The 25633-nt window shown below is 41.3% G+C and overlaps 10 protein-coding genes and 1 long non-coding RNA gene across 14 annotated transcripts; 3 read left to right on the top strand and 8 right to left on the bottom strand.

Moving 5' to 3' along the window:
* The first annotated feature begins 1105 nt into the window (after positions 1-1105).
* Positions 1106-5942, top strand: LOC123477135 (proteoglycan 4-like). Its single transcript, XM_045180553.1, has 3 exons — positions 1106-1157; positions 1216-1415; positions 1489-5942. The coding sequence occupies exons 1-3, from the start codon at positions 1106-1108 to the stop codon at positions 5710-5712; spliced, it is 4476 nt and encodes a 1491-aa protein (XP_045036488.1). The 3' UTR covers positions 5713-5942.
* An 842-nt stretch (positions 5943-6784) lies between these two features.
* Positions 6785-7510, top strand: LOC116931606 (pro-resilin). The gene is made up of 3 exons (XM_032939204.2): positions 6785-6905; positions 6988-7074; positions 7157-7510. The coding sequence occupies exons 1-3, from the start codon at positions 6900-6902 to the stop codon at positions 7421-7423; spliced, it is 360 nt and encodes a 119-aa protein (XP_032795095.2). The 5' UTR covers positions 6785-6899; the 3' UTR covers positions 7424-7510.
* Positions 7511-8002: 492 nt separating this feature from the next.
* On the bottom strand, positions 8003-8869 carry LOC123476983 (pro-resilin-like). Its single transcript, XM_045180072.1, has 3 exons — positions 8723-8869; positions 8514-8624; positions 8003-8415 (listed from the first exon to the last, which is right to left on the bottom strand). Exons 1-3 carry the CDS (start codon positions 8726-8728, stop codon positions 8104-8106), a joined length of 429 nt encoding a protein of 142 aa, XP_045036007.1. The 5' UTR covers positions 8729-8869; the 3' UTR covers positions 8003-8103.
* A 690-nt stretch (positions 8870-9559) lies between these two features.
* Positions 9560-10369, bottom strand: LOC123476984 (pro-resilin-like). Its single transcript, XM_045180073.1, has 3 exons — positions 10277-10369; positions 10089-10199; positions 9560-9990 (listed from the first exon to the last, which is right to left on the bottom strand). The coding sequence occupies exons 1-3, from the start codon at positions 10280-10282 to the stop codon at positions 9679-9681; spliced, it is 429 nt and encodes a 142-aa protein (XP_045036008.1). The 5' UTR covers positions 10283-10369; the 3' UTR covers positions 9560-9678.
* Positions 10370-11245: 876 nt separating this feature from the next.
* LOC116931584 (cuticle protein 8) lies at positions 11246-12376 on the bottom strand. The gene is made up of 3 exons (XM_032939180.2): positions 12226-12376; positions 12010-12138; positions 11246-11896 (listed from the first exon to the last, which is right to left on the bottom strand). Exons 1-3 carry the CDS (start codon positions 12229-12231, stop codon positions 11363-11365), a joined length of 669 nt encoding a protein of 222 aa, XP_032795071.2. The 5' UTR covers positions 12232-12376; the 3' UTR covers positions 11246-11362.
* Positions 12377-13583: 1207 nt separating this feature from the next.
* LOC123476980 (cuticle protein 18.6-like) lies at positions 13584-14523 on the bottom strand. Its single transcript, XM_045180069.1, has 3 exons — positions 14363-14523; positions 14153-14263; positions 13584-14053 (listed from the first exon to the last, which is right to left on the bottom strand). The coding sequence occupies exons 1-3, from the start codon at positions 14366-14368 to the stop codon at positions 13697-13699; spliced, it is 474 nt and encodes a 157-aa protein (XP_045036004.1). The 5' UTR covers positions 14369-14523; the 3' UTR covers positions 13584-13696.
* A 681-nt stretch (positions 14524-15204) lies between these two features.
* On the bottom strand, positions 15205-16049 carry LOC123476985 (cuticle protein 19-like). Its single transcript, XM_045180074.1, has 3 exons — positions 15889-16049; positions 15709-15819; positions 15205-15633 (listed from the first exon to the last, which is right to left on the bottom strand). Exons 1-3 carry the CDS (start codon positions 15892-15894, stop codon positions 15322-15324), a joined length of 429 nt encoding a protein of 142 aa, XP_045036009.1. The 5' UTR covers positions 15895-16049; the 3' UTR covers positions 15205-15321.
* Positions 16050-16869: 820 nt separating this feature from the next.
* LOC123476981 (adhesive plaque matrix protein-like) lies at positions 16870-17699 on the bottom strand. The gene is made up of 3 exons (XM_045180070.1): positions 17573-17699; positions 17367-17510; positions 16870-17300 (listed from the first exon to the last, which is right to left on the bottom strand). Exons 1-3 carry the CDS (start codon positions 17576-17578, stop codon positions 16989-16991), a joined length of 462 nt encoding a protein of 153 aa, XP_045036005.1. The 5' UTR covers positions 17579-17699; the 3' UTR covers positions 16870-16988.
* Positions 17700-18037: 338 nt separating this feature from the next.
* On the bottom strand, positions 18038-19886 carry LOC116931578 (DNA-directed RNA polymerase II subunit RPB1). Its single transcript, XM_032939173.2, has 3 exons — positions 19792-19886; positions 19607-19723; positions 18038-19534 (listed from the first exon to the last, which is right to left on the bottom strand). Exons 1-3 carry the CDS (start codon positions 19849-19851, stop codon positions 18326-18328), a joined length of 1386 nt encoding a protein of 461 aa, XP_032795064.2. The 5' UTR covers positions 19852-19886; the 3' UTR covers positions 18038-18325.
* On the top strand, positions 19381-21259 carry LOC123476992. Of its 4 annotated transcripts, none has more exons than XR_006652069.1 (4): positions 19381-19519; positions 19589-19737; positions 19803-20928; positions 21017-21259. It is a non-coding gene; the product is annotated as an uncharacterized LOC123476992 (long non-coding RNA). The 4 variants fall into 4 exon arrangements; XR_006652067.1 differs by having other exon boundaries at positions 19803-20617; positions 20720-21259; XR_006652066.1 differs by having other exon boundaries at positions 19803-21259.
* A 465-nt stretch (positions 21260-21724) lies between these two features.
* Positions 21725-25516, bottom strand: LOC123476977 (homeobox protein rough-like). Its single transcript, XM_045180066.1, has 3 exons — positions 25153-25516; positions 23611-23845; positions 21725-22127 (listed from the first exon to the last, which is right to left on the bottom strand). Exons 1-3 carry the CDS (start codon positions 25514-25516, stop codon positions 21941-21943), a joined length of 786 nt encoding a protein of 261 aa, XP_045036001.1. The 3' UTR covers positions 21725-21940.
* Between the last annotated feature and the right edge of the window lie 117 nt (positions 25517-25633).

The following is a 25633-nucleotide window of genomic DNA, read 5'->3' on the forward strand; positions in this document are numbered from 1 at the left end:
TGTTCGTGAGGTCTTGTTTTTCTTTTGCAATGTTCTTTGCGACATTTCTTTGCGTCATTGACCGCTTAATTAGAACGGGAGTTGGGGAAAGCGATTGACTGTCGCAGTGTCTCCACTGTTTATAATCTTATTTTCATTCAATCACTGGAGAAAGTCTTATAGACCCTATACTGTCTACATAACTTGTAAATTTTACAGTCGGCATAAAATTGCAAAACCATCATTTACAAATCGAACAGTTGAGCCGTCCCATTTGTTTTTACAAACGTCAAAATTAATTTTCATGCGCATGTCCTCGCAATGAATTGAATAATTGTGGGTACACCATCAAGACGCCATGAAAACTCATCACGTCCTTACGGTTCTTCTCAAAGGGGGAAGGGTAAGAAACAGAAAAATCGCCAAGGTTGTAGAAAACCAAAGGGAGGAAGGGGGCAAAATTTATGCATAATATTCAAAGAATTAGTATGTCAAACCAAATGCAAAGCGATTCAAGGACATACACAAAAGTTCAAAGAGGGAGGCAGGGGAAGGAAAAATAAAAGCTGAAAATAAAATGCAAATTTGTATTTGTCTTTCCATGCAAACTAATTGTGGTACGGGAGATTTAGATTTTCCTATCCCTCTTTTTTTTCTTTTTTTTTCTTTCTTACCTCACCTAACAAAATATGCGTTTATTTTCTCATCGGTGTTGATGAGGAGCCCCCCCCTTTGGTGCCACCAACACTCAGAGGTGAGGAATTTTATTTATTCCATTTAGGTAGGGAAATTGTTTAAGCTTTGTTGTGTAAAAATGTTCTGGTAAAAAAAAAAAAAAAAAACCACACGATGAAAAATCCATGGAATGATCCACATAGGTGTATCACTTGAATGACCTTTTTGGAACGAAGAGCGGTGAAAGTATGGAGAAAGTAACTGGTTCAAGTGACAACGACCAGACCAGCAGCTAAAATACACAAATCCTCTTTTCTCCACAGGTATCCCAAACGGAAAAAAACAAAAACAACAAGAAGACGACCGAAAACCAGTTGATCAAGTCTCGATTTAATTGCTCTCATTCCATAGTCTTCGAAGAGCGTGAATGCAAAGCTGGCAAGGCTAAGACATGTGCAAGTGTATAAAAGCAAGCAGTCATGCGTTGGAAATGCAACAGTTGAGTGTGTGTCCTGCAAAGTGTCATCTCCGTTGGTGATGATTGCCCAAAATAAAATGAAGGTAAGACAACCACAGGTTACAATCATCATGTCGTACGACGACTCACCGTTTCCGATGGATTTATTCTTCTGTTAGATCGTCATTTTATCCATCGCCGTTTGTACTTTTTGCTGGCTGGCCAAGCGTCATCCGAGGGCGGTAATATTTACAATTCCAATCCAGTTCAGTACTCGCATTCACAACCAATCAACTACCATTATGTAAGTCGTTTTTATCGTTTTATAAATTTCATGTTTTCTTATCGTTAATTCCGTACTTGGTTGCATGACTTAGACGCAACCTCAGCCGCATTATGGTTCGCAGCAAAGCTACAACAATCCCGCTGGATATCATCCGGCCCAACAGCAGCACGGAGCTAATCAATATTCTGAGCAATATTTGGTAACGGCCATTAAAACTGATCCTGCCCCACCAGTGGTGCATTACCAACCTCCAGCATACAAACCCGAGTCACCGTTTAATGGCCAATCGTACATCATTGAACCTTCTTACGTCCTTAAACCCTTCCGGCCAGAAACTACCTACCACGCCCAAAACTACCGTCCTCACAATCCCGCTCCCGCTGTTTACCAACCCACTTATCATGCTCCTGCGTATCCAGCCTATCAAGCTCCAGCATATCCAGCGCCTGTTTATCCAGCTCCGGCTTACCAACAACAAGCGTATCCAGCTCCGGCATACCAAAATCCAGCGCAGTCTTCAGTTTACTTGGTATATTCTACCCCATTATTGGCCGGGTATTCCACGCAGACGGCCAGTTCAGGAATTGTTACTAGCATAGTGCCATCCGCAACTCAAGCGTACACAGCTTCTATTGCTCCTGAAACTATTTCATCCAGCCCGATTGAACCGAACGCGGTCGTTGAATCCAAAGCATCGGAACCATCCGTTCAATGGTCAGACAAACAATCAGACGCCAATGCACTAGGTCAAAAGTCTGCAGCAAATCAAGGCATTGGTAAAGAATCTGCAGAAAACGAAGAATCTGGATCGACTACCCAAGAAAGTATTCCGAAATCTTACAATAACAAAGAGGATCAAAATAGTTTGGAAAGTCCGAATCCGCCTTTCTATCCAATACCAGCTAACCACACTTCCAAAGCGGTTTGGAAGATTCCCAAAACAGGTAACAGTTATGGCACGACACAAGACAGCAGCGCGGAATCCATACAAGATGCTGGTGACAAAAGCGATGGAATTAATCAATTCAATCAAAAGAGTACGACGTATTCGAACGGAGCAGAAATCGAAGAAAGTAGCAGGTCCAGTCTGGCTTATAACGTCAACAAAGATGGGGCAGAAAATAAAGAAAGTAGTGAGATTACTACTGTGGACCGGGTCACTGAAATTTCAGTACAAGGAAAGCTAACCAAATACGAAGGCCAGACTCAACAAAATTCGGTCATATCTAGTAGAGAGACATCCGATGATAATATCGAAACGGGTGTGGTCGAACTGGTTAGCCAAGTGTCACTTCAGTATGAGAAACCGAAATCTGGATCATCTGTTTATTACGAGCAAGGACCCAGCATTGCTGTACAGGATGTCAATCAAACCAATGGAGAAAGCAAAGAGCTCGTTCGTGACCAACCTATTACCGAGACCGGTGCACAAGAGAAAGAACAAAATGGAGAAAACAATTCGGAAGAAGCTGAAAGGGAAGCAACACCAGTAACCAATACGAATTACGGAGATTCTCAGCCTTCAAAGAGCTTGTACTACGTCGGTACAAATGAAGAGAAGTCGGACGTTGCCAAGGAAACGGTGGAACAAAAAGAGGTATCACAATATGGCCAATCCAGCATCAATCCACAAAAGTTGGTTAAAACGGAAGAAGACGAAGCTGATGAAAGCAATGAAACTACAGAAATATCTGTTTCTAAAACGAATTATTTCGCAAATCAGCTGAATCCACAAGAACCAGCTGTGAAAACGGAGGGGAATAATTCAGCACCGGCAGCAGCACTCGTCGATGAAGATAATAGCGATGAAGGGCCTAGTATAGTAACATCTGCAGTCACGATTCAACCAGCAGTACCTGCTTATCAAATTCCTTACTACCCGCCGAGGCCTGCGGTGCCGAAAATATTTAGACCCAAGGAAGAATCAGAAGAAGTCGAATTACCCATTGCCGGATTTGGCGAGAAGATCAAAGCTTTCACGAAATTCGCAATCGCTGTTCAGAAAAGTAACCTGCAAACTCAACCAAATCCTGTAACAGGTAAATACGACAGTAGTTCTACGCCATCGGTATCGAATACCATCAAAGAGGTCTCTCAAAAACAGCCTGAAAGTACAAAAGAAACAAGTGCTGAAAATTATGAAACAAATGCAACTGATAAAGCAATCAACGCTCAGCCAGCCATTGAATATCCAACAGAGGGCCCCACATTTCACGCCAGTCTGTTCTACAAAAAGCCTGTCCCCCAGGAAAATGATTCTTCTGGAAGTGACCTCACTCAGCCATCAACTAACATCGTCTTGCCCCAAGAAGAAATTCAAACAGAGCTACCCTACATTACCGAACCACTATTCTATGCACAAGCAACAGAGAAGCTTCTGGCATCTCAACTTGCAAGCACCGCCAATGTTCAAGTAGCTGAACAAGATGTTGAGAATGTGGACCTCGTTAAGGAAGACTACGTGCCCGTTAAAAGTACAGAACCGAATTACAGCGTACGTATTGTGGCTGAAAAGATTTCACGTGATCAACCTGTTCAAGTCGTTAATGCTCTTAACGTTTATTCACCTCCAACGGTTGACACTGTTCCAGTGACTGAAATTTCAAGTGTCACAGAGCCAGTATCGATCATCCAAATGCCTGTCTTGGCTCAGGATCCCATGGAGAAAACTAGCTTTTATGCGACTCAAAGAATTTACACTGCATCCGTAGATATCCCTGGTAATGATTACGTAACTACCCCGAAGCCGACAAGTTCCGTTCAAGACCAGAATCCTTACGTTACGAGCACTTACGCTTACATCGAGGAAGCTGGTCTTTCAGCAGAGTATCAAAAAGAAATTGCAGCTGCCCAAAACGAAGCCGAACCTTTCGCCAGCAACGATGATCGTATTCCAAACGAAGCCCAGAGTCAAACTGAAGTTCCAGATGTTTCACAGGAAGAAATTTCTTTACCTGTTGTATCTCCCGTGCCCAATACACCTTCCGGAGACGCTCTTACAAAAGCCCAATCCGCAGAAGATGTTTCATCTGAGGTCACCAGCCTTCCAGTGACAGAGCTTGCGTATCTAGAAGTAACCTATGAAGCTGAAACAGTTACTACTAAAGCTAAACCTTCAGAAGAAGTCTCTTCTGAGCTAGCTTATGCCCCAGTTACCCAATCGACATACTACCAAGAGGAAATCCAAACGGTTTCGTACGATGCTGAATCGACTCCCAAAACTCAATCAGCAGAAGACGTTTCATCTGAAGTGACTGACGCTCCTGTTACCGAACCTGCCTACCAGGAGAAACCTGAACTTCCTTGGTACGAAGCTCCAGTAGTCACCACTGTTAAGGCTCAATCCGCAGAAGATGTATCAGCAGAAGTCATCAATCCAGTAACCGATTCGAACGATCAAGACGAAGCTACAGATTTACCCGACATTGCGTGGACCAGGTACAAAACTCCAGCGGTTAACCAAAATGACGTTGAAGCCGTGACAGCTCCTTATGAAACCGCACCGTCCTACAGTACCTCAGATCCTGATTCAACATCAATCGTAGTCGGAACATTATTCCATATCAACGGCGGGGAATCTTTACAGTCTGTGACTACCGGTAAAACAGATGACCAGCTGTTAAGGAATACTTCTCTTAGCAATACCATCTACGGTAAAAAGATAACAGATGACCAGCTGTTAAGGAATACTTCTCTTAGCAATACCATCTACGGTAAAAAGATTCCCGATCATCCTCTGCCATGTCAATCGGACAAGAGCTCCGAAGTAGTTTCTTCACCGACATGGCTTTTTAATACGGCCGCTTTGGCTAATGTGCCACTGGACAGCCGTGAGTCGAGCGATGAAGATGCAGCCACTTTAAGTCCGACGACTGTTGTTCCAGAAGTGACGACAATCTTCGTTGCCCCTAACGAGGCAAGTGAGACGACAACAGTGGCTTCAGATGGATACAAGTACATTTTTAAATCACGCCCTACACCTAATCGTTTTTACGAAACTAAAACCACCACGGCCGAGCCATCGTCTAATTCGACAAGTACTGCCCAGCAGACTTCTAGACGTCCTTTAGTTGTCATCGGTAAACCGGTTGAAATGAGGAAACCAATCAATGGTAGGGTGTATTCTAGGCCTTCACCAGTGCCGCCAAGGAAATCTCAAACATTAGCGCAGATCAAGATTTTACCCACTCGTCTTCGATCGTCGACGTCTACCCTTCACTTGCCCAATCGGCGTTTTTTCATCGGTAGGTCGTTAATGGCGAACGAAAAGGCTAATCAAGAAAGTAAAGAAGACGAGGGAGGAAAACCCAAATAAAGATTTAAAAACATAAATCTTTAAAAGACGTTTTTAAAAAGGGAAATTTTTTAGAGCTTCTTCAACGTTTCTGGTGCCGGGCACCAGAGTGATGCCAAGATGGCTTCGCGATTCGCTATTCATTCTTTACGAGTTTCCGGAGATTGTTGTAGTATAAATCATTTTGTTAATGTCCATTGACTTGTTATTGGTGTTTTCCTGATTGTTTATAAATACAGAGATAAAATAGACTGGTTATTAATTGCTTTACGTGTCCGTCTTACGAGTTTTAACTAATACTGCTGGATCTATGGGCGTGCACGTGTAACGCGTAAAGTTTTTTTTGGAAAAAAACTAAACATTAACTTCCTCGCGGTCTTAAAACAACTGGAATATACACTTTAGAGAAGATAGAAGATCAACTGGTTCTGTTCACCTCTTTACTGAACGCAACCTAATAAGATAAATGCATTTAGAAAGGAAAGTTGATGTCCTAGATGGCCTGCGTGCCCCGAGGCATTTGAACTTCTTTTTAGATCAGTAAGATCTAGCAAAATGTGCTGTTGCTATGTTCACATTTGATGATGTCGGAATTAAAGGTATTAAAACACGGCGATAACAAACCAATTAGTAAGAGAGACTATTAGGTGGTTGCTCATCAACATGAATTTCTTGATTATTTACAGTCGAATTATCGTAATTCTTCGGGGATTAACAAGTGCTCAGAAATAACTGTTGAAATGAAATCACGTGTTCGAGGAACGACGGGGAACCCAAAAGAAGAACGCCAACAAACGATTACATTCAAGATCGTGTAGTAAAAGTTTTTTTGAATATGGTCGCTTGCCATCACTTGTCACTGTCAACTCTTTCGTCATCTAGAAAAAGATCGGGATTTCATTTGGCATTCGATGAAAGATGGTACAATGAAAAATCGTCGCATACCTGAAAAGGGATAGCCAAGGTAAACATAGAAGAGATATACACACAAAAAACTGTTGAAACCGCGGGGAAAGTTGGTTTCCAAGACATCTAGAAATAAATTCTTCAATAACTGCGCCAAAATTGTTTCAATTTTGCATACATGTGCCTTCTTCTTGATGCCCCTTTCCTTACATATATAAACAATGGAGTCTACCACAGTAAAACAGTTCCGTCACCGACCAGCAGCTCAACAGGTCAACCCTCGCTCGCTCTGAACAACAACCATGAAGGTAAGTAAATGGTAGACCAGTGAAGTTTAACTCTCTATAACATTAAACTACGATTTCTTTATTGTTTCTGATTGCTACCCAGCTTTTTGTTTTTGCCATTTTGATCGCCGTCGCGTTGGCCGCTTACGAACCTGTCGTTACCATTAAGGATGTTGCTGAAGCTGAACCCGTAAGAACAATTTATTTCATCTCGCAACTGAAAAATAAGTAAATATTTTTGATGAGGGACGTATATAATCTTTGCTTTCCAGGTCGTTGTTCCACAGCCATACAGTTTCGGATACAACGTCAAGGATGATGAGACTTTCAACGATTTCTATCACGCCGAGAACGCCGACGGAAACGTAGTCACCGGAACTTATCGCGTTGCCCTTCCCGATGGCCGCACCCAGATCGTCACCTACAAAGCTGATAAGGACGGTTACACCGCTGATGTCAAATTCGAAGGTGAAGCCAAATATCCCGAATTCGTTGAACAGAAAGTCCAAAAGAATACTAAGGAGGAGTCATATATTTAAACTATCTGGCATAACCGGGACTGTCGGTCACGTATACATAATCAATTTCGGGGTAATAATTTATTCAATACACATATCCGTACGGCATTCCTGTTTCAATCCATGGTGACATGAAGCTATTCCGCTGATTTGCAGCTTCTCAGTTACACGAAAATTAAGAGGCGATGGATTGTTTAAGGAAAGGCTTTAAGCGAAACGTACGTGTATTTGGTATAAACCAAACGTACGGGGAAAATCCTAGAGGTAAACCGGATGCGGATTTATTGAAACTTAATGTTTTCGTCGCTGTGTCCCTAGACAACTGTTTGGCTAAAATTCTACTAGCAATTAACGCGTTCGGATGGGAAACTAATAGCCTTACATTAGCATACTCACTGTTCGGAGGTGTAGAGGACAATGCGCACAGCATTACATTCTCGATTATGTAATCCCTATGTTACTTTTTGATCTTCAAAAGTTCTAAACGGAAAATCTTGCGTCTGGCATAGCAGCAGCAGGTATTACGCGTTGTTTTCTTGCGAGGTACAGTATTTCACGTCTCTCAAGTACAAATCTATCGCGTTATGTGATATCTGAGGATTCTTACTTAATATATTTTTATTGACAACGATTCATTTTTTAGTTGCATTGCGAAGTAGAGGTTACAACACTTGTACAGTTAGGATACATTTATAAAGTTTCTAGTATTTAGCGGGTGCCTTGTAGGCAGGAGCTGGGTAAGCTGGAGCAGGATAAGATGGAGCTTTGTAAGCTGGGGCAGGATAAGAGGCAGTTGGTTTGTATTCAGGGTATTTGGCCTGTCCCTCGTATTTGACGTCAGCGACGTATCCGTAACTGTCAGCCTTGTAGTTAACGATCTGAGTGCGGCCATCGGGCAGGGCAACACGGTAAGATCCGGTAGTCACCTTGCCATCGCTGCTCTCGGAATGGGCGTAGTTGTTGTATGATGGGGCATCATTCACTTCCCAAGCAAAGCTGTACGGCTGTGGTGGCTTTAATTGAAATGGCAAAAATATTCACATTAGTTACAAGAAGTTGAAACAATTGCACTGCATTATTTGAATTATAGACGGTTGCAGTAAACACATACGTAAGATTCGGGTTTGTACGCTGGAGCAGGGTAACCAGGGGCTGGATAAGATGGAGCCGGGTATCCGGTGTTGGCAGAGGCGATGGCAACGACGGCGGCGAGGATAAGGAACTGCAGTAAAAGTAATTCAAATAATTGTTTCGTTATAGTTTTTTGTTAGTTACTTTCCATTTTCTTAAAGAGCCACATGTTCTTGTATCAACGGTTACCTGCATGTTGTGAGTTGCTTTGAGGTTGGAAGCAGGTGGATAACTGATGCCTTAAACCCGACCAATTTCAGCATTTATATACCGAGTCTGAAAAAGAGAGTCACACACTTTCTAGGGTGTGGGTATAGTTACGAGTAAGATGTTGCAACCGCAAGATTCTACTAGTGAAGGGTTGTACGTTCACAAACAATGGAGACTAGGTAGTACAACCCCCTGCTGAAATTAACTGAATAAATTTTTAATTTGTAAAGCAAGGCCATATTTCTATGTGGAGACGACAACCAATAGCGCTAATGCTTATGCGTATTTATCCATACCAAACTTAAAAACACGCGGCTGTATGATAAATAATTCGTATGCAGGTTGTTAATGAGTATGTCCTGATTTTAGTTAACGTCGACAAAGGAAACAGTGTCATAACGTCTCCGATATCTTACAGGTTATTCAAACTTGCCACCTCATGAATAAATGCGTATCGTTCTACTTTCCTTTCTCTCTGAAACATAGCAGCATTCTTCCTTTCCATAACTTACGGGGAACTGTAACACTGAATAATGGAAATTCAGTGACGTAATGATTAAGATATCTATCAACATAATACACACCTTAAACTATCGATTATTCATTGATAGGTTGGCTTGTGTGGTTTCCACCAGCAACCTATCAATGGAACAACGTTCTTCTGGTTTAACACCATTCGCGGGTGCGGTATACCATACGCCATCAATTAACTTTACTTTCATTTAGCTATCACTAAACAGCCACGGAAAACGGAGGTATAACATTTCATGTGAAAATCCATCTTTTATTCTGCTTGAAAAGAAACACCATCAAATGTAAATTTTATACACATTTTATTTCGTTCAACCAAAAATAACTCATTTCATCATTTACAACCATACGGGAATAAAAAGTAATACATCTATCGAAAATCGAATTGCAATTCATTTAGTCTTTTAGTATTTAGCTGGGGCCTTGTAGGCAGGAGCTGGGTAAGCCGGAGCAGGATATGCTGGAGCTTTGTAAGCTGGGGCAGGATAAGCAGCAGCTGGTTTGTATTCAGGGTATTTGGCCTGTCCCTCGTATTTGACGTCAGCGACGTATCCGTAACTGTCAGCCTTGTAGGTTACAATCTGAGTGCGGCCATCGGGCAGGGCAACACGGTAAGATCCGGTAGTCACCTTGCCATCGCTGCTCTCGGAATGGGCGTAGTTGTTGTATGATGGGGCATCATTCACTTCCCAAGCAAAGCTGTACGGCTGTGGTGGCTTTAATTGAAATGGGAAAAATATTCCCATTAGTTACAAGAAATTGGAACAATTGCACTGCATTCTAAGAATGGTAGACGGTTGCAGTAAACACTTACGTAAGATTCGGGTTTGTACGCTGGAGCAGGGTAACCAGGGGCTGGGTAAGATGGAGCCGGGTATCCGGAGTTGGCAGATGCGATGGCAATAAGGGCGGCGAGAATGAAGAACTAAACGGTGTCCAACAAATGTTTACATTAAATTCCCGTTTTACTGGATTTCCAGTGCATAGTGATATTAACTTTACCTTCATGTTGGGGAGTTGTTGGTAGTTTTGAAGCAGCTAGATAACTGATACTTGAAATCGGCCAACTTCAGCATTTATATAGCAAGCCTGAAAAAAGAGTTCGAAAAGAGAGTTACACACAGTTTCTGGAGGTGGGCGGATACGCAAAATGTTGCAATAGCAGACCTGTACAAGTGAAGGGACCTCCTCTCTCCGAAAAGGTTCGTGAACAGGACATTAAAAGAATTGGGTGTACCAGCCTACTTTTTCCACCGTCTACACCTGAATGCTTCTTCCTCACAGTCTACTAGATATTGATCTGCAATTTCCCTTCAAAATTGTAGTCTAAATAAATTTCCCTTTCGTGGTGTGGTCGAAAAGAATACCATTCTGTTGCGTGCATCTTATTTTGTACTGCCCAACCAATTATTCGTGTCTCGTTTGACACGAGTGTTGGAGTTGGTTTCTTTTTGTCGAGGTTAAGGCAGTTGAGAAAGTCTTTGGTTTTTAAGGGAAGCATTCCAGAAGCAATTCAAGTTGTTCATTTTACATTTTGAACATAAGATACACTTGTCATGACATTTGAAAAGGTAACGAACTTCATGTCCAGTGCTTTATATGCATATACGACTATAATTAGAGGGCATAACCTGTTGCCGTTATCGTCTGATTTGGGACTGTGTTATGTATGGAAAATACTACGAATTGAATTCTTACTAGGGAAATTGTATCTGTCCCTGTTTTAGAAAACGTAAAAAATGCGACCATGCAATGCGTGATATGCAAAATGCTAATTACAGCATGTGATGATTTAAAAGAAACGTGAAACTAGAAAAACCAGTGTCATGTTAGTTACGATATTTTGCATAGTCTACATTTATACAGCTAGTCATCTCATGAATATGCAATTCGATTTCCCGTTTTCCTCTCAATGCAGAAGCGCCGTTTCCTTATTTCCAACAAGGAACTGAACAACTGAAACGATTGAAATTCAAAAGTGTAATAATTTCATGTATATTTCTCTGATTCACTTAACAAAACGAATACATCGTGGCTGATTGGCTTGATCATTCCACCTCGCAAACAAGTTTACAAAATGTCATTTGACTAATACTGAGAAGGAGCTTTGCTAACAGGAGTCGATTTGTATACTGGAACTGTCGGAGCAGCTGCAGCGACTGGAACTTTGGAAGCAACATCAACCGGAGCACGATAGGAACGAGTAGCGAGTAGCTTGTATTCCTTCTTCGATCGAGTTGTGTAAGGTAAAGTGGCCACAGTGACAGGAGCTTTGTGTGCTACTGTGGCTAGAGTATTATACTGGGTAGTAGATGGGGTAGTAGAACTTTGATAGGATGATCCAGCAAGTACTTGGTTGACTGGAGCAGGAGATTTATAGGATGGAACAGCGTAAGATGCTGAGGGTTTGTATTTAGGGTACTTAGCTTCACCCTCGTAATTGACGATAGCCACGTATCCATTGCTGTCGTCTTTGTATGTAACTATTTGAGTGCGACCGTCAGGAAGGTCAACGCGGTAAGATCCGGAGATGACTTTACCATCACTACTCTCCGAGTGGGCAAAATTGTTGTAGGATTCAGCGTCGTTCAGTTGCCAAGAGAAGTTGTACGGTTTAGGCGTCTAAAGAAAAAGAAAAGACAGAAAGGATCAATTGAACGTCCAGAACGTTAAGTAGGAAGTTATTGTTAATTTAAACACGAGACAATTATTTGTATTCAATTAAATGTACTTACGTAGCTTTCGGGCTGGTAAGTTGAAGGGGCTTCATTGGCTTTGGCAGAGGGAGTTGGGTAAGCGGGTGTTGAAGTCGGGTCGTAAGAATTAGCTGAAACAGCAGCAAATAATGTTGCAATGATGAGGAACTTGATCGTTCAAAAATACATTTTTATTAGGATATAATTATTGTACTTTTTTTTTAAATGCTGCGCAACGTTTTAACTGAAATTTACCTTCATGTTGTCGCCTTGTTGTGAAGTAGGAAGCAGCTGAGTAACTGATACATGTGATAAATCTTTCGCGCCCCTTTATGTAGCTACAAGACCATGAAGTCCCGAGGGTTGCGTGTCACGAAGAGACTGCGTTTAGGCTGACGAAGACTTTAGAAAAAGTGAAATTGTCCGGGTGAAATGATTTCCTCTAGCGAACAATTTTCACTTGTATAGTAGCCGAAATTGAGCGTTATCTTGGTAATATACAATTTCCGCGTATCCAACCCAAAATGTCCGTCTTTGATCGCCCATAGGGAACCCAAAACCCGTGTTTGTTTTGCACGCATTAGCCTAGTTTTCTTTCCCTTTCACAACGATCGCCAATGGAAGTATCCACTTGCATTAAAATCACGAGTTCGCCTCACATCTAGCCTATTTACAGTGGCCGTTGTATACTGTCAAATCTGTTTTCTGGCTTGTACAAACGAAGGTTGGAACAAACATGTAATCATAAAGGGCGATGACATATAGAATTCTGGTGAATAATTACATGTTTGGTAGACAAACGGGAACTTGGTTCGGGATATGATAATTGAGATCACGTTCTAATAAAACAGGTTCTACCTGACTGTTCCGGACGCTGCGATTGTTCACCCAATGAGTACTACATCGCAGTTTTCGCCTACATTGGCTTTGATTTATTCGCGTTTTGGAGGTGAAGGTAGTTTGGTAAGGCTCAAAGGGAAACCTTGCAGACAAGAAGCAGGTCGTTAACCTTATGTCTTAATTTATGCTCAAGATAGCGGGTTAATGTTGTGACAAGAGAATGTACATTTTTGTTTTCCTGCTTTATTCTGGATTTTAATCCCAATGATTTATCATTGACTGTGATCCCTTTCTCTCTTTTTTTTTTTTTTTTTAGAAAGACGAGACGAATGATTAGGGCCCCGCAGGCAAGGCAACAATTCTTTTCTCTTTCCGATTTGTATAGATAAACACACTTTAGGCTATTTTGATTTTACGTTGTTTTCCTGTGTTTGATTGCGTATCACGCGTTCGGTAGAAAACAACTGATCTACATTCGTTCTCACTCTTTCACATAATTTGACGCTGATTTGCCACTGCAATTTTGTTACAAATCCCAATTTAAAAAAAAACAATATCGAGAATTTCTATGTATAGGCTACTTATGTCAAAGATGAATCTCACAATATTTATTGGTTTCACGCGGAACATTGGTATATCATTTGAAATCAACTACTAGTTTCGCTCGTTTACCGTAACGTTAATGGTGACGGAAATAAAAAGGCTTCCAAATGAAAAGCGCAACATTAAAGGCTTCCTTCAGGAGAAATAGTAAAAAGAAAAGACAAAAGATGTAGGTCTGATACGGATTGTATTTGTTTCGTACAAATAACAGATTGATAATTTACAATTGCATGCGAATAGGAAATTTTATATATCTCTTCGATAATCAAACTGCTTTAGCCTTTTAGTATTTAGCTGGAGCCTTGTAGGCAGGGGCAGGGTAGGCAGGGGCAGGGTAGGCAGGGGCAGGGTAGGCAGGAGCAGGGTAGGCAGGCGCTGGATAAGATGGAGCTTTGTAAGCTGGGGCAGGATAAGAAGAAGCTGGTTTGTATTCGGGGTATTTGGCCTGTCCCTCGTATTTGACATCAGCGACGTAACCATAACTGTCAGCCTTGTAGGTTACAATCTGAGTGCGGCCATCGGGCAGGGCAACACGGTAAGATCCGGTAGTCACCTTGCCATCGCTGCTCTCGGAATGGGCGTAGTTGTTGTATGATGGGGCATCATTCACTTCCCAAGCAAAGCTGTACGGCTGTGGTGGCTTTAATTGAAATGGCAAAAAACATTCACATTAGTTACAAGAAGTTGAAACAATTGCACTGCATTATTTGAATTATAGACGGTTGCAGTAAACACTTACGTAAGATTCGGGTTTGTACGCTGGGGCAGGGTACCCGGGGGCTGGATAAGATGGAGCCGGGTATCCGGTGTTGGCAGAGGCGATGGCAACGACGGCGGCGAGGATAAGGAACTACAGTACAAGTAATTCAAAGAATTGTTTCGTTAGTTTTTCGTTAGTTACTTACTCCATTTTTCTTAAAGAGCCACGTGTTCTTGTGTCAACGGTTACCTGCATGTTGTAAGTTGTTGTGAGGTTGGAAGCAGGTGGATAACTGATGCCTTAAACCCGACCAATTTCAGCATTTATATACCGAGTCTCAAAAAGAGAGTCACCCACTTTCTAGGGTGTGGAAACTTACGCGCAAGATGTTGCAACCATGAAATTCTACTAGTGAAGGGTTGTACGTTCACGGACAACGAAGACTAGATAAGCACGGCCTCCTGTTGGTATCGTCTAAGTAAATTTTTAATTTGTTAAGCATGACCATATTATATCTATGAGGAGATGACATTCATTAGCACAAATACAAATGAATTTATCCGTAACAGACTTAAAAACACGGCTGAATGATACAAGATGCTTTCACAGGTTGTTAATGAGTACATCCTGATGTATTAGCATAAGAAAAGGCTGTCGTGACGGGTTCACTATCTTAAAGAACAGGTATCACGACTTGCCCCATCCTGAACAAATGCATATCGTTCTACTTTCTTTATCTCTCTGGGACATATCAGAACTCTTCCTCATCCGTTATTTATGGGTAACTACGTAGATTTAACACTGAATAATGGAAGTTCTTTGCGTAATGATTTCAATGTCTGTTACGATGGTGTAGTATACAGTACCTAAAACTCTTAATTATTGACAGGTATATTTGTGTGACTTCCGACAATGATCAATTATTAGAACAACGTTTTCATGCTGGTTTAATACGAATTGCAGGTGCGCTACTCCATACGGCATCATTGACTAGCTCCACTTTCATTTACCTTTTACTTAACAGCTACAGAAAAGGAGGCTTTTTGAAAAGAAATCTTTGCTTCTGCTTGAAAAGGAAATACACTCAAATGTAAATCTTGTACACATTTTATTTCGTTCACACAAACAACACATACGTCATTTACAAATATACGGGAATAAAAAATAATATGTCTTTTCGAAAATCGAATTGAAATTTAGTTAGTCTTTCAGTATTTAGCTGGGGCTTTGTAGGCAGGAGCAGGGTAAGCCGGAGCAGGATATGCTGGAGCTTTGTAAGCTGGGGCAGGATAAGCAGCAGCTGGTTTGTATTCAGGGTATTTGGCCTGTCCCTCGTATTTGACGTCAGCGACGTATCCGTAACTGTCAGCTTTGTAGTTAACGATCTGAGTGCGGCCATCGGGCAGTGCGACGCGGTATGATCCAGTGGTCACTTTGCCATCGCTGCTCTCAGAATGGGCGTAGTTGTTGTAGGATTGAGCATCATTCACTCCCCAAGCAAAGCTGTAAGGCTGGGGAGGCTGGAATCAAACAAAACCAGACAAGTTAAATCAAATTGAACTTATTTTGATGATAAAGATCTCATAAGCGCATACGTAAGATTCCGGTTTGTAAGCTGGAGACGGGTAGGCTGGGGCTGGATAAGCCGGAGACGGGTAAGCAGTGTTGGCTGAGGCAACAGCAACGCAGACGGCCAGGATGAGGAACTATTCATTATTCAAATTTGTCATTTTTTAAAACTGACTTCGCCTCATGTGTTTTGAATTATAGTTTACCTTCATGTTGAGAGTTGTTGTTAGGATGAAAACAGCTGAATAACTGATACCTCAATCGAACCGTTTACGCCCTTATATATCCGAACATTTCCGACGATCCCGCAAAAATGGGCGGAGGATGGCATGCCCATAAGTGAATGGAGTTCGTGTCGGTGAACAAACGTGCGGGGAATGTTCGAAATTGGATGTGTTATAGTCTACTTCTGTTCCACCCGAAATGCTCCCTCTCTGCTGCCCACCTTCTATGGATGGTGGATAAAAGAACCTACGACTCATGCCATAAATTTTTAGCCTAGATTTCTTTCCCTTTCACTCGCTGAGCTGAAATTACACCATGTTGCAATCAACATTACAATTTGTTCAATTTGGGCTTGTTAAGCTCTGTAGGTTTTATGCAGTTAAGAGGCTTTGTGTCATAATTATTCCATTCAACGCGTAGTTGTACACGTAACCTTGTTTTAATCATATCATTTGAATAAAGCCACCGTGCATGTTCTTTGCTTTAGTTTCAATTGCGTTCAACCTTACAATTGAATTGAACGCCCAACTACTCTCAAGTCGGTAATTTAAATTTAATAAGAGAACATGAAATTTAAAACAGTTTCATGTTCATTGATGCATCCTTACGATTAGTTTTGGGTTTTTTTTTTTTTATGGGTGAAGGTAGTTTCACAAGTGCAAAATCGCATGAATAACTGCGAGAGAGAAACCTCCCATTCCAAAAAATCCGTTCAGTCAACATTTTGTTTTTTTTTCTTTTCGAGGATGGCAAATAACCGTTTTTAAAAATCAGATAGCAATAAAAATTAAGCAACATATCGTGCTTCTCGATGCGTATTTTCCCTCTCTGTTGGGCGCACATATAAATGATATGCTAGTGATTTCAGATTTTTTGTAAGCTTTCTTTTTCTGCAACCATTCCTTTTCTTTGCCGGTTGATTAAATAACAAGATAACAAGTTCTTGCCAATTAAAACAGAAATTTTCAAAAACATAAATAAATTTATTATTATTATTATTTTTTTTTTTTTTTAAGGAGGGCTTTGGGCGCATACAATTCATAAGCTATGAAACACAAAATGCGATACATTTGCATGCAATTCAATATCGAGCGCGACTCTTGTAAACAGGGGACTTGTATGCAGGGACCCTGTAGGTGGAGGCCTTGTATTCGGGAGCCGAATAAGCAGCAGGTTTGTAATCGGGAGGCGGGTATTTGGCTTCTCCGTCGTACTTGACATCAGCGACGTATCCATTGCTGTCGGCCCTGTATGTCACTGTTTGACCACGACCATCAGGCAGTTCAATTCGGTAAGATCCGGTGACGACTTGACCGTCGCTGGTCTCCGAATGAGCATAATCATTGTAATATTCATCTTTAACATCCCAGGAGAAACTGTAGGGTTCGGCTTTCTGGAAATGAAATTGTTTGTGGTAAATCATCAAATTTGATATTGAGGCTTTGAATTCTTTATGTACGTAGGTCTCGGGTTTCTCGTAAGCGGGCGCCGAATAAGAAGGAGCTTCATAAGCTGGTGCCGAATACGACGAAGGTTTGTAAGTTTTTGCCGGATAAGTTGACTTGGCTGCGACGATCGTCACGAGTGCGGCGAGGATGAGAACCTAAGAATCATCAGGTTAACTTTAATTCAGAAAATCGTATTTGTTTTTGCGACCATGTTTACCTTCATGTTTGGGACTTGTTGTGGTGTTTACAGCAGCTGGATAACTGATACCCAAAGTCCAGCAATTTCGACATTTATATAGCACATTGTCCATGTGCAGTCACGAAATCCCTCACGTCTATTTGCAGACTGGGCATGGATGTCAAAACCGGGTCAAGATCCCCCCCCACATTTTTACACTGAAGGCAACTCCTTTGGCGTGGAAATGTAAATGTTCACGTTCATAAATTGGACTTAGTAGGTATAACGTAATGGATACGTTCCGGTTTTATTATTTTTATTCAATTTTTGTGTGTGCTGACGGTATGTATACCCCACCCGAAATGTCCTTGATATTGAATCAACGACTTGTTTCAATGAGTAACCAGAGATTTCTCTCTCTCTTTTCACGCATGATTAAGTGATTCCGATTTTGGCAGTGACTATTGAACTAAAAAAAAAAAAAAATCTAGATCGATAACAATATTTAATAAATAAATAGTTTCCATTACAATTTTATTGGATGTTGTGAAAATCGTGTGACTCGCAAAACAACCTTGCAATATCGATAGCTAAGAACCAAAGTGATTTTGAAATTAAAATTTTTAACAAGGCCATTGTAATTTTAGAACGATCAGCAATACATCTGATTGCACACATTACACAGTTAAGAGCATATAACATTGTCAATCTCAGAAAATAATAAAACATTGTACTTAGACATAAACTATAGTTTTGGGGCTCGCACAGCTGGCCCTATTATTTTTTTCATGTTTACTTTCCATGTTTGTAAGTGACCACTTTGTTAGGAGGAACGTTATTGTACCCTGGAGCTATGTAAATAGGAGTTTTGTACACCGGAGCAGTGTAAGGAGCAACTCGTGTGATGACGGGAACCTTTTTCGCATATGGTTTGTAAACAGTGAACGGTTTTTGAGGTAAAATCTGGTAAGATGCTGCTTTGTAAGCTTTGGGGGTGTAGGGATGAGTCTTGTATGCGTATGTGGTAGTCGGGTAATGTTTTGGACCTGAGGTAGTAACAACAGGAGTCTTATAAACCGGATCGAAATAGATGGGCTTCTTATAAGCTGGGGTAGTAACCGGATAAGAAGCTTTGGGTTTCTTGGGTGCCTTGGGTGCCTTTGGTGTTTTACTGGGAGACGGAGTTTTGTATGCAGGGGTAGTGGCAACAGATGTCTTGTAAACTGGGGTAGTGACAGGCTTTTTATAAGCCTTGTTGGCGGTCGTTTTTTTATTGGCTTCGGTGTAGTTAACGGGCTTGTGATAGTCTGGGGTAGTAGAAGGTGCAATAGAGGCTGGGGTAGTGAAAATCGACGTCGTTTTGTAGTCTGCTGTTGTGTAAACAGGCTTGTAATTTGAAGTAACGGATATTGGTTTCCAAAACGACGTGCTAGACGGAGGAGGAACATCGTACGTCTTCGTTGTGTGTGGAACTTGGGTAGTGTCGACAGCCTTCTCACTAGACGGGGTGTATTCATATTCCTTGTAGGACGATGTGGTGCTAGATATCTCTTGATAAAACAGTGCCGTCGGAAAATTGTAAACTGGTTCTGTGAAAAATTGTTCGCTTGATTTCTCATCAGATGATTTTCGTGATTTTTCATTCTCCCATTCGTTTAGTTGATTTTCTTTGACTGAATTCTCATAGGATAGCTCCTTGTAAGACGGTTCAACGTTCTGCAGTCCATAATCAGCTGACTTGTAGGATGTCCCGAAGTCGTCTGCTAGTTTCTTGTACTCGACTGGTTTAGACTCACTGTATTTGGCCTCTCCTTCATACTTGACATCAGCGATAAATCCTTTTCCTTCATCTTTATAAGTGACGTGTTGATGACGTCCATCAGCAAGTTGAACGTGGTAATAACCTGACACTTTACCCTGTCTATCTCCAACTCTCGTATCGCCAAAACTAGTGTAATCATCGCCCTTGACTTCGTAACTGAACTTGTAAGGCATTGGGCTCTGTATTGTGGTAAAAGAACGTTAACGTTTCGACTACGAGTCTTCTTAAAACAGTTAAATTGCCAATCTTACACTGGATTCGTGTGCTGGAAGAGGATTGTAAGGCTTGCTGGGAGGTGGTTTTGCTGTTTGTTTGTCGTATCGAGCTTCAGAAACGACGATGGAAACCAAAACCACGAGAATAAGCAACTGTCATCAAAGAGGTTAGAATTATTATTAAACTATATTTGTTTTTGTTTTTTCTTGTGTACACTTACCTTCATCTTAGTGGATTGCAAGTCACTGTTAAGACACTCGAAAGACAACTGACAGTCCATCAGGTGTTGATTGTTATGGTATATATACTGTGGGCTTAGACCATCATCACAAATTGAAAATGGCTGGGCCAATTCGATATACCAGCCTCACTCTACAATGTGGGAAAATAATCGACAGTGACAAAAACCTTAACCGAGTAAAAAAGCTATCAAGGGTGTAGTCGATTTTCACTGAACACCACCAACTGGTTAACGCTTTCTCCCCCCAATGTAATTTTGCACATCGTCAGAATATTTTGCCTTCCGTATTGATCCTGTCCAGGGTTCTCACCTGTTCGTCTTGCATTAGAAGTGTAGCTTTGCATTACATAATGATGAGAGCACAATGTGATACGAGACAGTTTCTACCAGATGTTGAATAAATTGGGCTTTCACTGATCGATGCCACAATCGACCACAACCAGCATCCATCGTAAGATCATGGCGGAGATTAGAAGGAAAAACTATACTCTTGATGTCTCCACACGCAACATTAATTATCAAGCCGCATCATCAACGTATTTTGCGTTTCACCATAGCGGAAATCGTCTGTTTTCTTTATGTTTCCCGCTTGCGTTCATTGTCGCAACAGTCTGGTATCCAATTGATCTCAACAATTCCGTCGAATGGAGTCGATTCCGAGCTGCCGTTGCAAGGAAATTGGCCGTCTGCTTGCTTACCGCAAGGTGAATTCAAATTGTATTCAAAGTCTACAACGTAGACGGCATTAATACCAAAATTACGCTGAATAATTCATGAAGAACAATGGGATACATTGACAATGAAGGTAACGCCGGCACCTTTCGTTACAATCTCGAGTGATTTAATCTAAACGTATGCGGTAACCTCTCGTATTGTTTTTGCTTGACAACATTGAAACGTACATTAGGTGATGCCAATGGTTTATCTTATGAAAGCTTTCGTTCTTCAAAAGAAAAGAGTAAGATCTTGGGCCTTGAATTCATTCCGTTTTGACTCTGTGAGATCAAAAGGAAACGACCAAGACAAAGAGAAATAATAAAAAGTTACATGGTTTCTCTTTTTCGCTATAGCCGGAGAAGAATTGAATGCGTACAACAACAACAACAACAAAACTTGGTATATTAAAAGCCTGCAGGTCTTTTATTGTTCAGTTTAAAACAAAAAATTTGAATCGGTGGATGTTGCAATATCATTATGAATAAAGAAGAGAGGAGGCCCCTCCTAACGGGAAATCTTTTATGGTGAGAAAAAAATTCGACTTGTGACCGGAGGTGGCAATTCAAAAATATCTGGAGCAAGGTGAATGCTAATATACAACATACAGTTGTAGAACGGGCTGCTTTTTAATCATAAAATAAAATAAAAAAATAAAATAAAAATATTTTCATATTATGGAAATGAGATGCGCTGCAGGAAGAGAGTGAAAGTTTCACTTGGCCCAAGACCAAGAAAATAAAAGTTGAACGACTTCATGACGCCAGTCTACAAACATTTGAAACCAGCCACCCAATGACCGATGTTAAATTGAAATTTAAATGTTATTATTCATCAAGTACCGTAACATACAGCACCTCAGTTGGCATTGGAGGAAAGAAGACAGCTTTGACGTGACTGGAAAGATCGGAGGCAGTTAGATCCGCACCGCGCCCGATTTTACTGCGTTCAATAACGCCTGCGAATGACGACGTCGTTTCTTGAACAGACATGGACGAAAAAAACTTTCTTTCTGCCAGAAACGCAGGTGCAGCAAGATTTCATTTCCATTTTTTTCCATCAGTCATCAAGTTTTGTTTCATTCGAAGAGATCTGGGTGAGTTTTGGAAAATAGTTTGATTGACTGTTGCAGACTCTGTGCTGACTGGCAACATAATTACCCTTATTGTTTAGCTCTTGTGTGTGATGATGTGCTGTATTTTATTTATTTTTTATTTGTTTTCTTTTCCTAGAGCAATTGCAATTGCTTTTGTTATAACCCATCAGACATTTGATTATTTACAGAAAAGAGAGCGTTGACTGGGCTTGTTTCAAACAGAAAAAGTGGCAATTTTTGGCAGGAATAGAATAACATGGCAAAGAATGGAATTGATGCATTTTAAAAAACGAAATCGAAATGATTGGCATTTGTAGATCAAATGGAAACTGGAGTGTCATTGTCTTCGTCGTCCATTTCGCTTTCGTTAACCGGCAACGACAGCTCTGCATCCCGCTTGTTTTGCGGCTGGAACGAGGACGAATTGCAAGATAAATGACCGCACACATGGTCCGGCTGCTGAGATGTTGGCGACACGCCCTGCTGAGTGGCCAACTCATTGCACCTGCCCAATCATTTTTTTTTTTTTTTAAAGCGAAAAACAAAAGATTAAAGGAAAAGAAATCAGAATTTTTGAAAAATCCTATCTACAACGACACCAGAATGTTAGATGTTATTGACCAGCTGCCGACCCACCGTCTCTTGCTGAAGGGTGTGGCCTTCCCCGTTAACCGACTTGCATAATTGTTACACATAAAAACTAAAGTCATCTGGCCAGAATGGCCTTCTCTTGGGGGTCGTGCACTCAAACGTCAGACGAGAGTGAAAGGGTAGGTATGAATAATGTATACACCATTTTTTTTTTTTTTTTGTTTTTTTATATCTTTTATTTTATTTTGTTTTTTTGTTTTTGGTTTTTTGTTTTTGGTTTTTTTATCGTTTATCACCTGCCTAGCTGGACGCAATTCGAATAGGGCGTTGGTCGTTTCTTTCCCATCTGCATTTTCTCTCTCTCTCTCTCTTCCCTTTTTCTTGTTTTGTCCTATTGCGTAATTAGAATCAAACGATTTATTTCAGGGCAGCCCGCATTTGGAGAGGCAAAAGAACAAAAAGAACAAAATCATCTAGAGAGTTTCCCCTCCTCTACGCTTCGATATCCATTTGCGGGGGGTGGAAGCCACCTGGAACATACTCGAGAACTTATTGAAAGAGAGAAGAAAAACGATTGAAATCGTGGAGTTTGCTTACTCATCAGGCAAACCAGAGGCCGTTTCACTTTCTTCCTTATCAGTCCCGTGATCCAACAGTTTTGTTTTTTCTTTTTTCTTTTTTCTTTCAACAATTCATAACGGTAAACGTAAACGCACGTATTTTCTTTTAATTACATTTACATTGACTGGCGTGTTGTAAGGCAATTCTTTTAATGTAACAAAATTTTAATGTTTTCATTGTTGTTTTTCAGGTACAAATTACTCTTCCATTTTTAACACGGACAATTTTCTCTATTAGAAACGCTTGCCATCTAGCGTTGTGGAATGAGATTGTGGGAACCGTCTCGTTACGCAACCAACAGAATTAGCGGTACAGAAAAAAAAAAAAACAGAAGGCGGAAAAGAACACCGGTTGGTTTGTGTCATACTAAACGAGCGTATCAGTGACAATTCCAGCCGTTTTAGCGCTTGATGGGTTTTTGCCGAGTCCAAAAAAAAAAAAGGCGGATCCGGAAATTAATCACCCTTTCGTGTGCGGTAAGTTATTTCTACATTGTTTATTACACTTCCCAGACCCAACAACAACAACAACAACACAAATTTAATCGACGTGCAACCTTATCGTTACTTTCTAAACTACACTGACACTTCCGTTTTTTCTGTTTGTTTTTTCGATGATCGCGTGGGAATAGAGGAGGAAACGTATCCGTGACGTAAAAAGAAGCCCTTCATACTTTGCTCAGTTCATTATCGAGTTACGTTTACGACAATCATTTATGTGTAGGCCCTCCCCTCGCTCACGTGTGCACCTCAGACGCTTTTAAATTAGATGCGTACCTGTACTGATGGTCGATGTGGGCCTTCTCGATGCGCTTGTCTTTTGCCCGCCGATTCTGGAACCAGATTTTGATTTGGGTTTCGCTCAAACGAAGGGCTGCGGCCAATTCGGAGCGTCTGGTCCGCGAAACGTACTCGGCTGACTGGAACTCGACTTCCAGACGGAGTGTTTGCTCTTGGGTGAACGTTGTCCTCTGCCTCCGCTGACTCAGACCTTTGCGTTTCCTTCTGGCCACTTTCGACGGAATGGCGGGAGAAATTTTCAAATCAAATCAAGCAAAACACAATAGACGGGCAGAATGTCAAAGACTAGACTTGACTCACATAATTAAAGCGTACAATCTACCGACAGATATTTACAGTGCAATTTAACATTTTGGACACGGGGTTCGCCCATTTCAATATGTGGGAAAAACGTCAGTCGTTTGAAGGGAAACGCACAAAAGCGCGACCGATATGGGAGGTTAATAGGTTAATAGTTTCTGACATTTAATAAATAGATCCACCCCTCACCTTCCGTGTGATGGTTCCATAGACTCAACCCTCCTCCTGCCGACCCTTTTATTCTAAATATCGTATACGAGGAAGAGACAACAGATGTTTAAGAGAGGCGATTATTCTCACCCTCGTATCCGGTTTGAAGTGGGAGCTTCTTCCTCCCCCTCCACTTTATTTCAAGTCTCTATGTCTTTTTTTTTTTTACCTTCTCTTTTACCTTGTCAATATCCGTAATGGGGGTTAAGGTACAATAGGGGAGTGGTTTTGCGTCGAGTAAAAGAGAGGGGGAACGCGTGTTCATCACGGAAAACACAGATTATATTATACCTGTGCGCGATCAGTGCTGTAATTGTGCATACCTACCCTCCTACTCCCTACCTTTCAAGTAATGGGTACATATTCCCCATTCCACTCTCGTTTTCTTCTCGATGGTTGAGCAAATCGGAATTGAATTGGTCATTGAAATTGCCATCGACACAATGCGCAATCCAATTCAAGCGAAATCTTTGAATGGAAAATGGCTCTGCTAGACTGCTACTCATTCAATAATTTGTCAAATTCTTTTTTGAGGGCTAATGACATCAGTTACCACTAGGGGGGTTGATGCATTTATCTACTAAAAAAAAAATGGGTTTAAAAACGAAAAAAAAAAAAGGACTGCGTGAATTAAATGTCCGGATAATCCAGGCACGCAATGCCAGACGTTTATTTTGTTATTTCTAAAAACGTTTGGTCATAGCCTAGTTGGTCTATCAGTATTCTATTTTCTGTCTTTCTGTCTCTCCTTTGTGTCTGTGTGTCCGTGTGTCAAAAAGAACAGTGCAATTTAGCAAGTCTAATTCGGCTTAGACGGTTGGGCAGATGTTGCATCACGGACTGATGACTCTACACTCGAATATTCAACTTGACGCAGATGACACCCATTCGTTCATTTTCATGCTCTGCAACCGAAAACAAAATGTCTGACACTGCACAACATTTTAAATCGTTCAAATGGAGCTCCCCCCCACCCAAAATATTGAAATAATTCATATAATTGTTTACTTAAGGCCGTGAGCGCGGGAGGTAGCGAAAGCGGATCGAAAAAAGATCCTTGATTCCTGGAGGCCCAGAATAACTGTTCCGGATTCCACGACGGATAGAGATGCCAAGAGCTCGTTGCCGAAACGGATCTGTGTTGCTGAAGAGCTATGGCAGCAAGAGAGGAAGAATGTGCCGTCTCGGTAAGTGACCGATGAGTCACAATCTGCATACCGGATGCTGTAGGTTTGTCCTCCTCCGTCGAACTGGAAGAATCCGCTGACTTGCGATCGGTGCCGTAAATTTTGGCGAAGAATTCAGACGGAGACATGGGCACTTTCTTGGCATTGCCATCACTGTTCGATTGACTGGAAGTGGCCATGGCCATTGTTCAGGATTGACACTCACTTTGAACGGACGCCTGGGATCTACTGGCCATAACAATTAGTCTGGCCAGGTATATGTAATACATATCAAACCAAAAAAAAAACAAAAAAACTGAGCA

This window comes from Daphnia magna, linkage group LG10, assembly GCF_020631705.1.
Source record: "Daphnia magna isolate NIES linkage group LG10, ASM2063170v1.1, whole genome shotgun sequence".
In the NCBI taxonomy this organism is placed as follows: domain Eukaryota; kingdom Metazoa; phylum Arthropoda; class Branchiopoda; order Diplostraca; family Daphniidae; genus Daphnia; species Daphnia magna.

Excerpts from the sequence above, each read along its gene's own strand:
- LOC123476983 (XM_045180072.1), bottom strand. Across the intron at positions 8,416-8,513 it reads CGTACAAACCCGAATCTTAC|CCACCACAGCCGTACAGCTT; the intron begins GTATGTGTTTAC and ends TTTCAATTAAAG.
- LOC116931584 (XM_032939180.2), bottom strand. Across the intron at positions 11,897-12,009 it reads CTTACCAGCCCGAAAGCTAC|ACGCCTAAACCGTACAACTT; the intron begins GTAAGTACATTT and ends CTTTTTCTTTAG.
- LOC123476984 (XM_045180073.1), bottom strand. Across the intron at positions 9,991-10,088 it reads CGTACAAACCCGAATCTTAC|CCACCACAGCCGTACAGCTT; the intron begins GTAAGTGTTTAC and ends TTTCAATTAAAG.
- LOC123476985 (XM_045180074.1), bottom strand. Across the intron at positions 15,634-15,708 it reads CTTACAAACCGGAATCTTAC|CCTCCCCAGCCTTACAGCTT; the intron begins GTATGCGCTTAT and ends GTTTGATTCCAG.
- LOC123476981 (XM_045180070.1), bottom strand. Across the intron at positions 17,301-17,366 it reads ACGAGAAACCCGAGACCTAC|AAAGCCGAACCCTACAGTTT; the intron begins GTACATAAAGAA and ends TTTCATTTCCAG.
- LOC123476977 (XM_045180066.1), bottom strand. The coding sequence starts at position 25,516 with ATGGCCATGGCCACTTCCAGTCAATCGAACAGTGATGGCAATGCCAAG. Across the intron at positions 23,846-25,152 it reads TCCCGCGCTCACGGCCTTAA|TGGCCAGAAGGAAACGCAAA; the intron begins GTAAACAATTAT and ends TTCCGTCGAAAG. Across the intron at positions 22,128-23,610 it reads CACATCGACCATCAGTACAG|GTGCAATGAGTTGGCCACTC; the intron begins GTACGCATCTAA and ends ATGATTGGGCAG.
- LOC116931606 (XM_032939204.2), top strand. Across the intron at positions 7,075-7,156 it reads ATGTTGCTGAAGCTGAACCC|GTCGTTGTTCCACAGCCATA; the intron begins GTAAGAACAATT and ends TTTGCTTTCCAG.
- LOC123476980 (XM_045180069.1), bottom strand. Across the intron at positions 14,054-14,152 it reads CGTACAAACCCGAATCTTAC|CCACCACAGCCGTACAGCTT; the intron begins GTAAGTGTTTAC and ends TTTCAATTAAAG.
- LOC116931578 (XM_032939173.2), bottom strand. The coding sequence starts at position 19,851 with ATGGACTGTCAGTTGTCTTTCGAGTGTCTTAACAGTGACTTGCAATCC. Across the intron at positions 19,724-19,791 it reads TGCAATCCACTAAGATGAAG|TTGCTTATTCTCGTGGTTTT; the intron begins GTAAGTGTACAC and ends CTTTGATGACAG. Across the intron at positions 19,535-19,606 it reads TTCCAGCACACGAATCCAGT|AGCCCAATGCCTTACAAGTT; the intron begins GTAAGATTGGCA and ends ACCACAATACAG.
- LOC123477135 (XM_045180553.1), top strand. The coding sequence starts at position 1,106 with ATGTGCAAGTGTATAAAAGCAAGCAGTCATGCGTTGGAAATGCAACAG. Across the intron at positions 1,158-1,215 it reads GTTGGAAATGCAACAGTTGA|GTAAGACAACCACAGGTTAC; the intron begins GTGTGTGTCCTG and ends AATAAAATGAAG. Across the intron at positions 1,416-1,488 it reads AACCAATCAACTACCATTAT|ACGCAACCTCAGCCGCATTA; the intron begins GTAAGTCGTTTT and ends TGCATGACTTAG.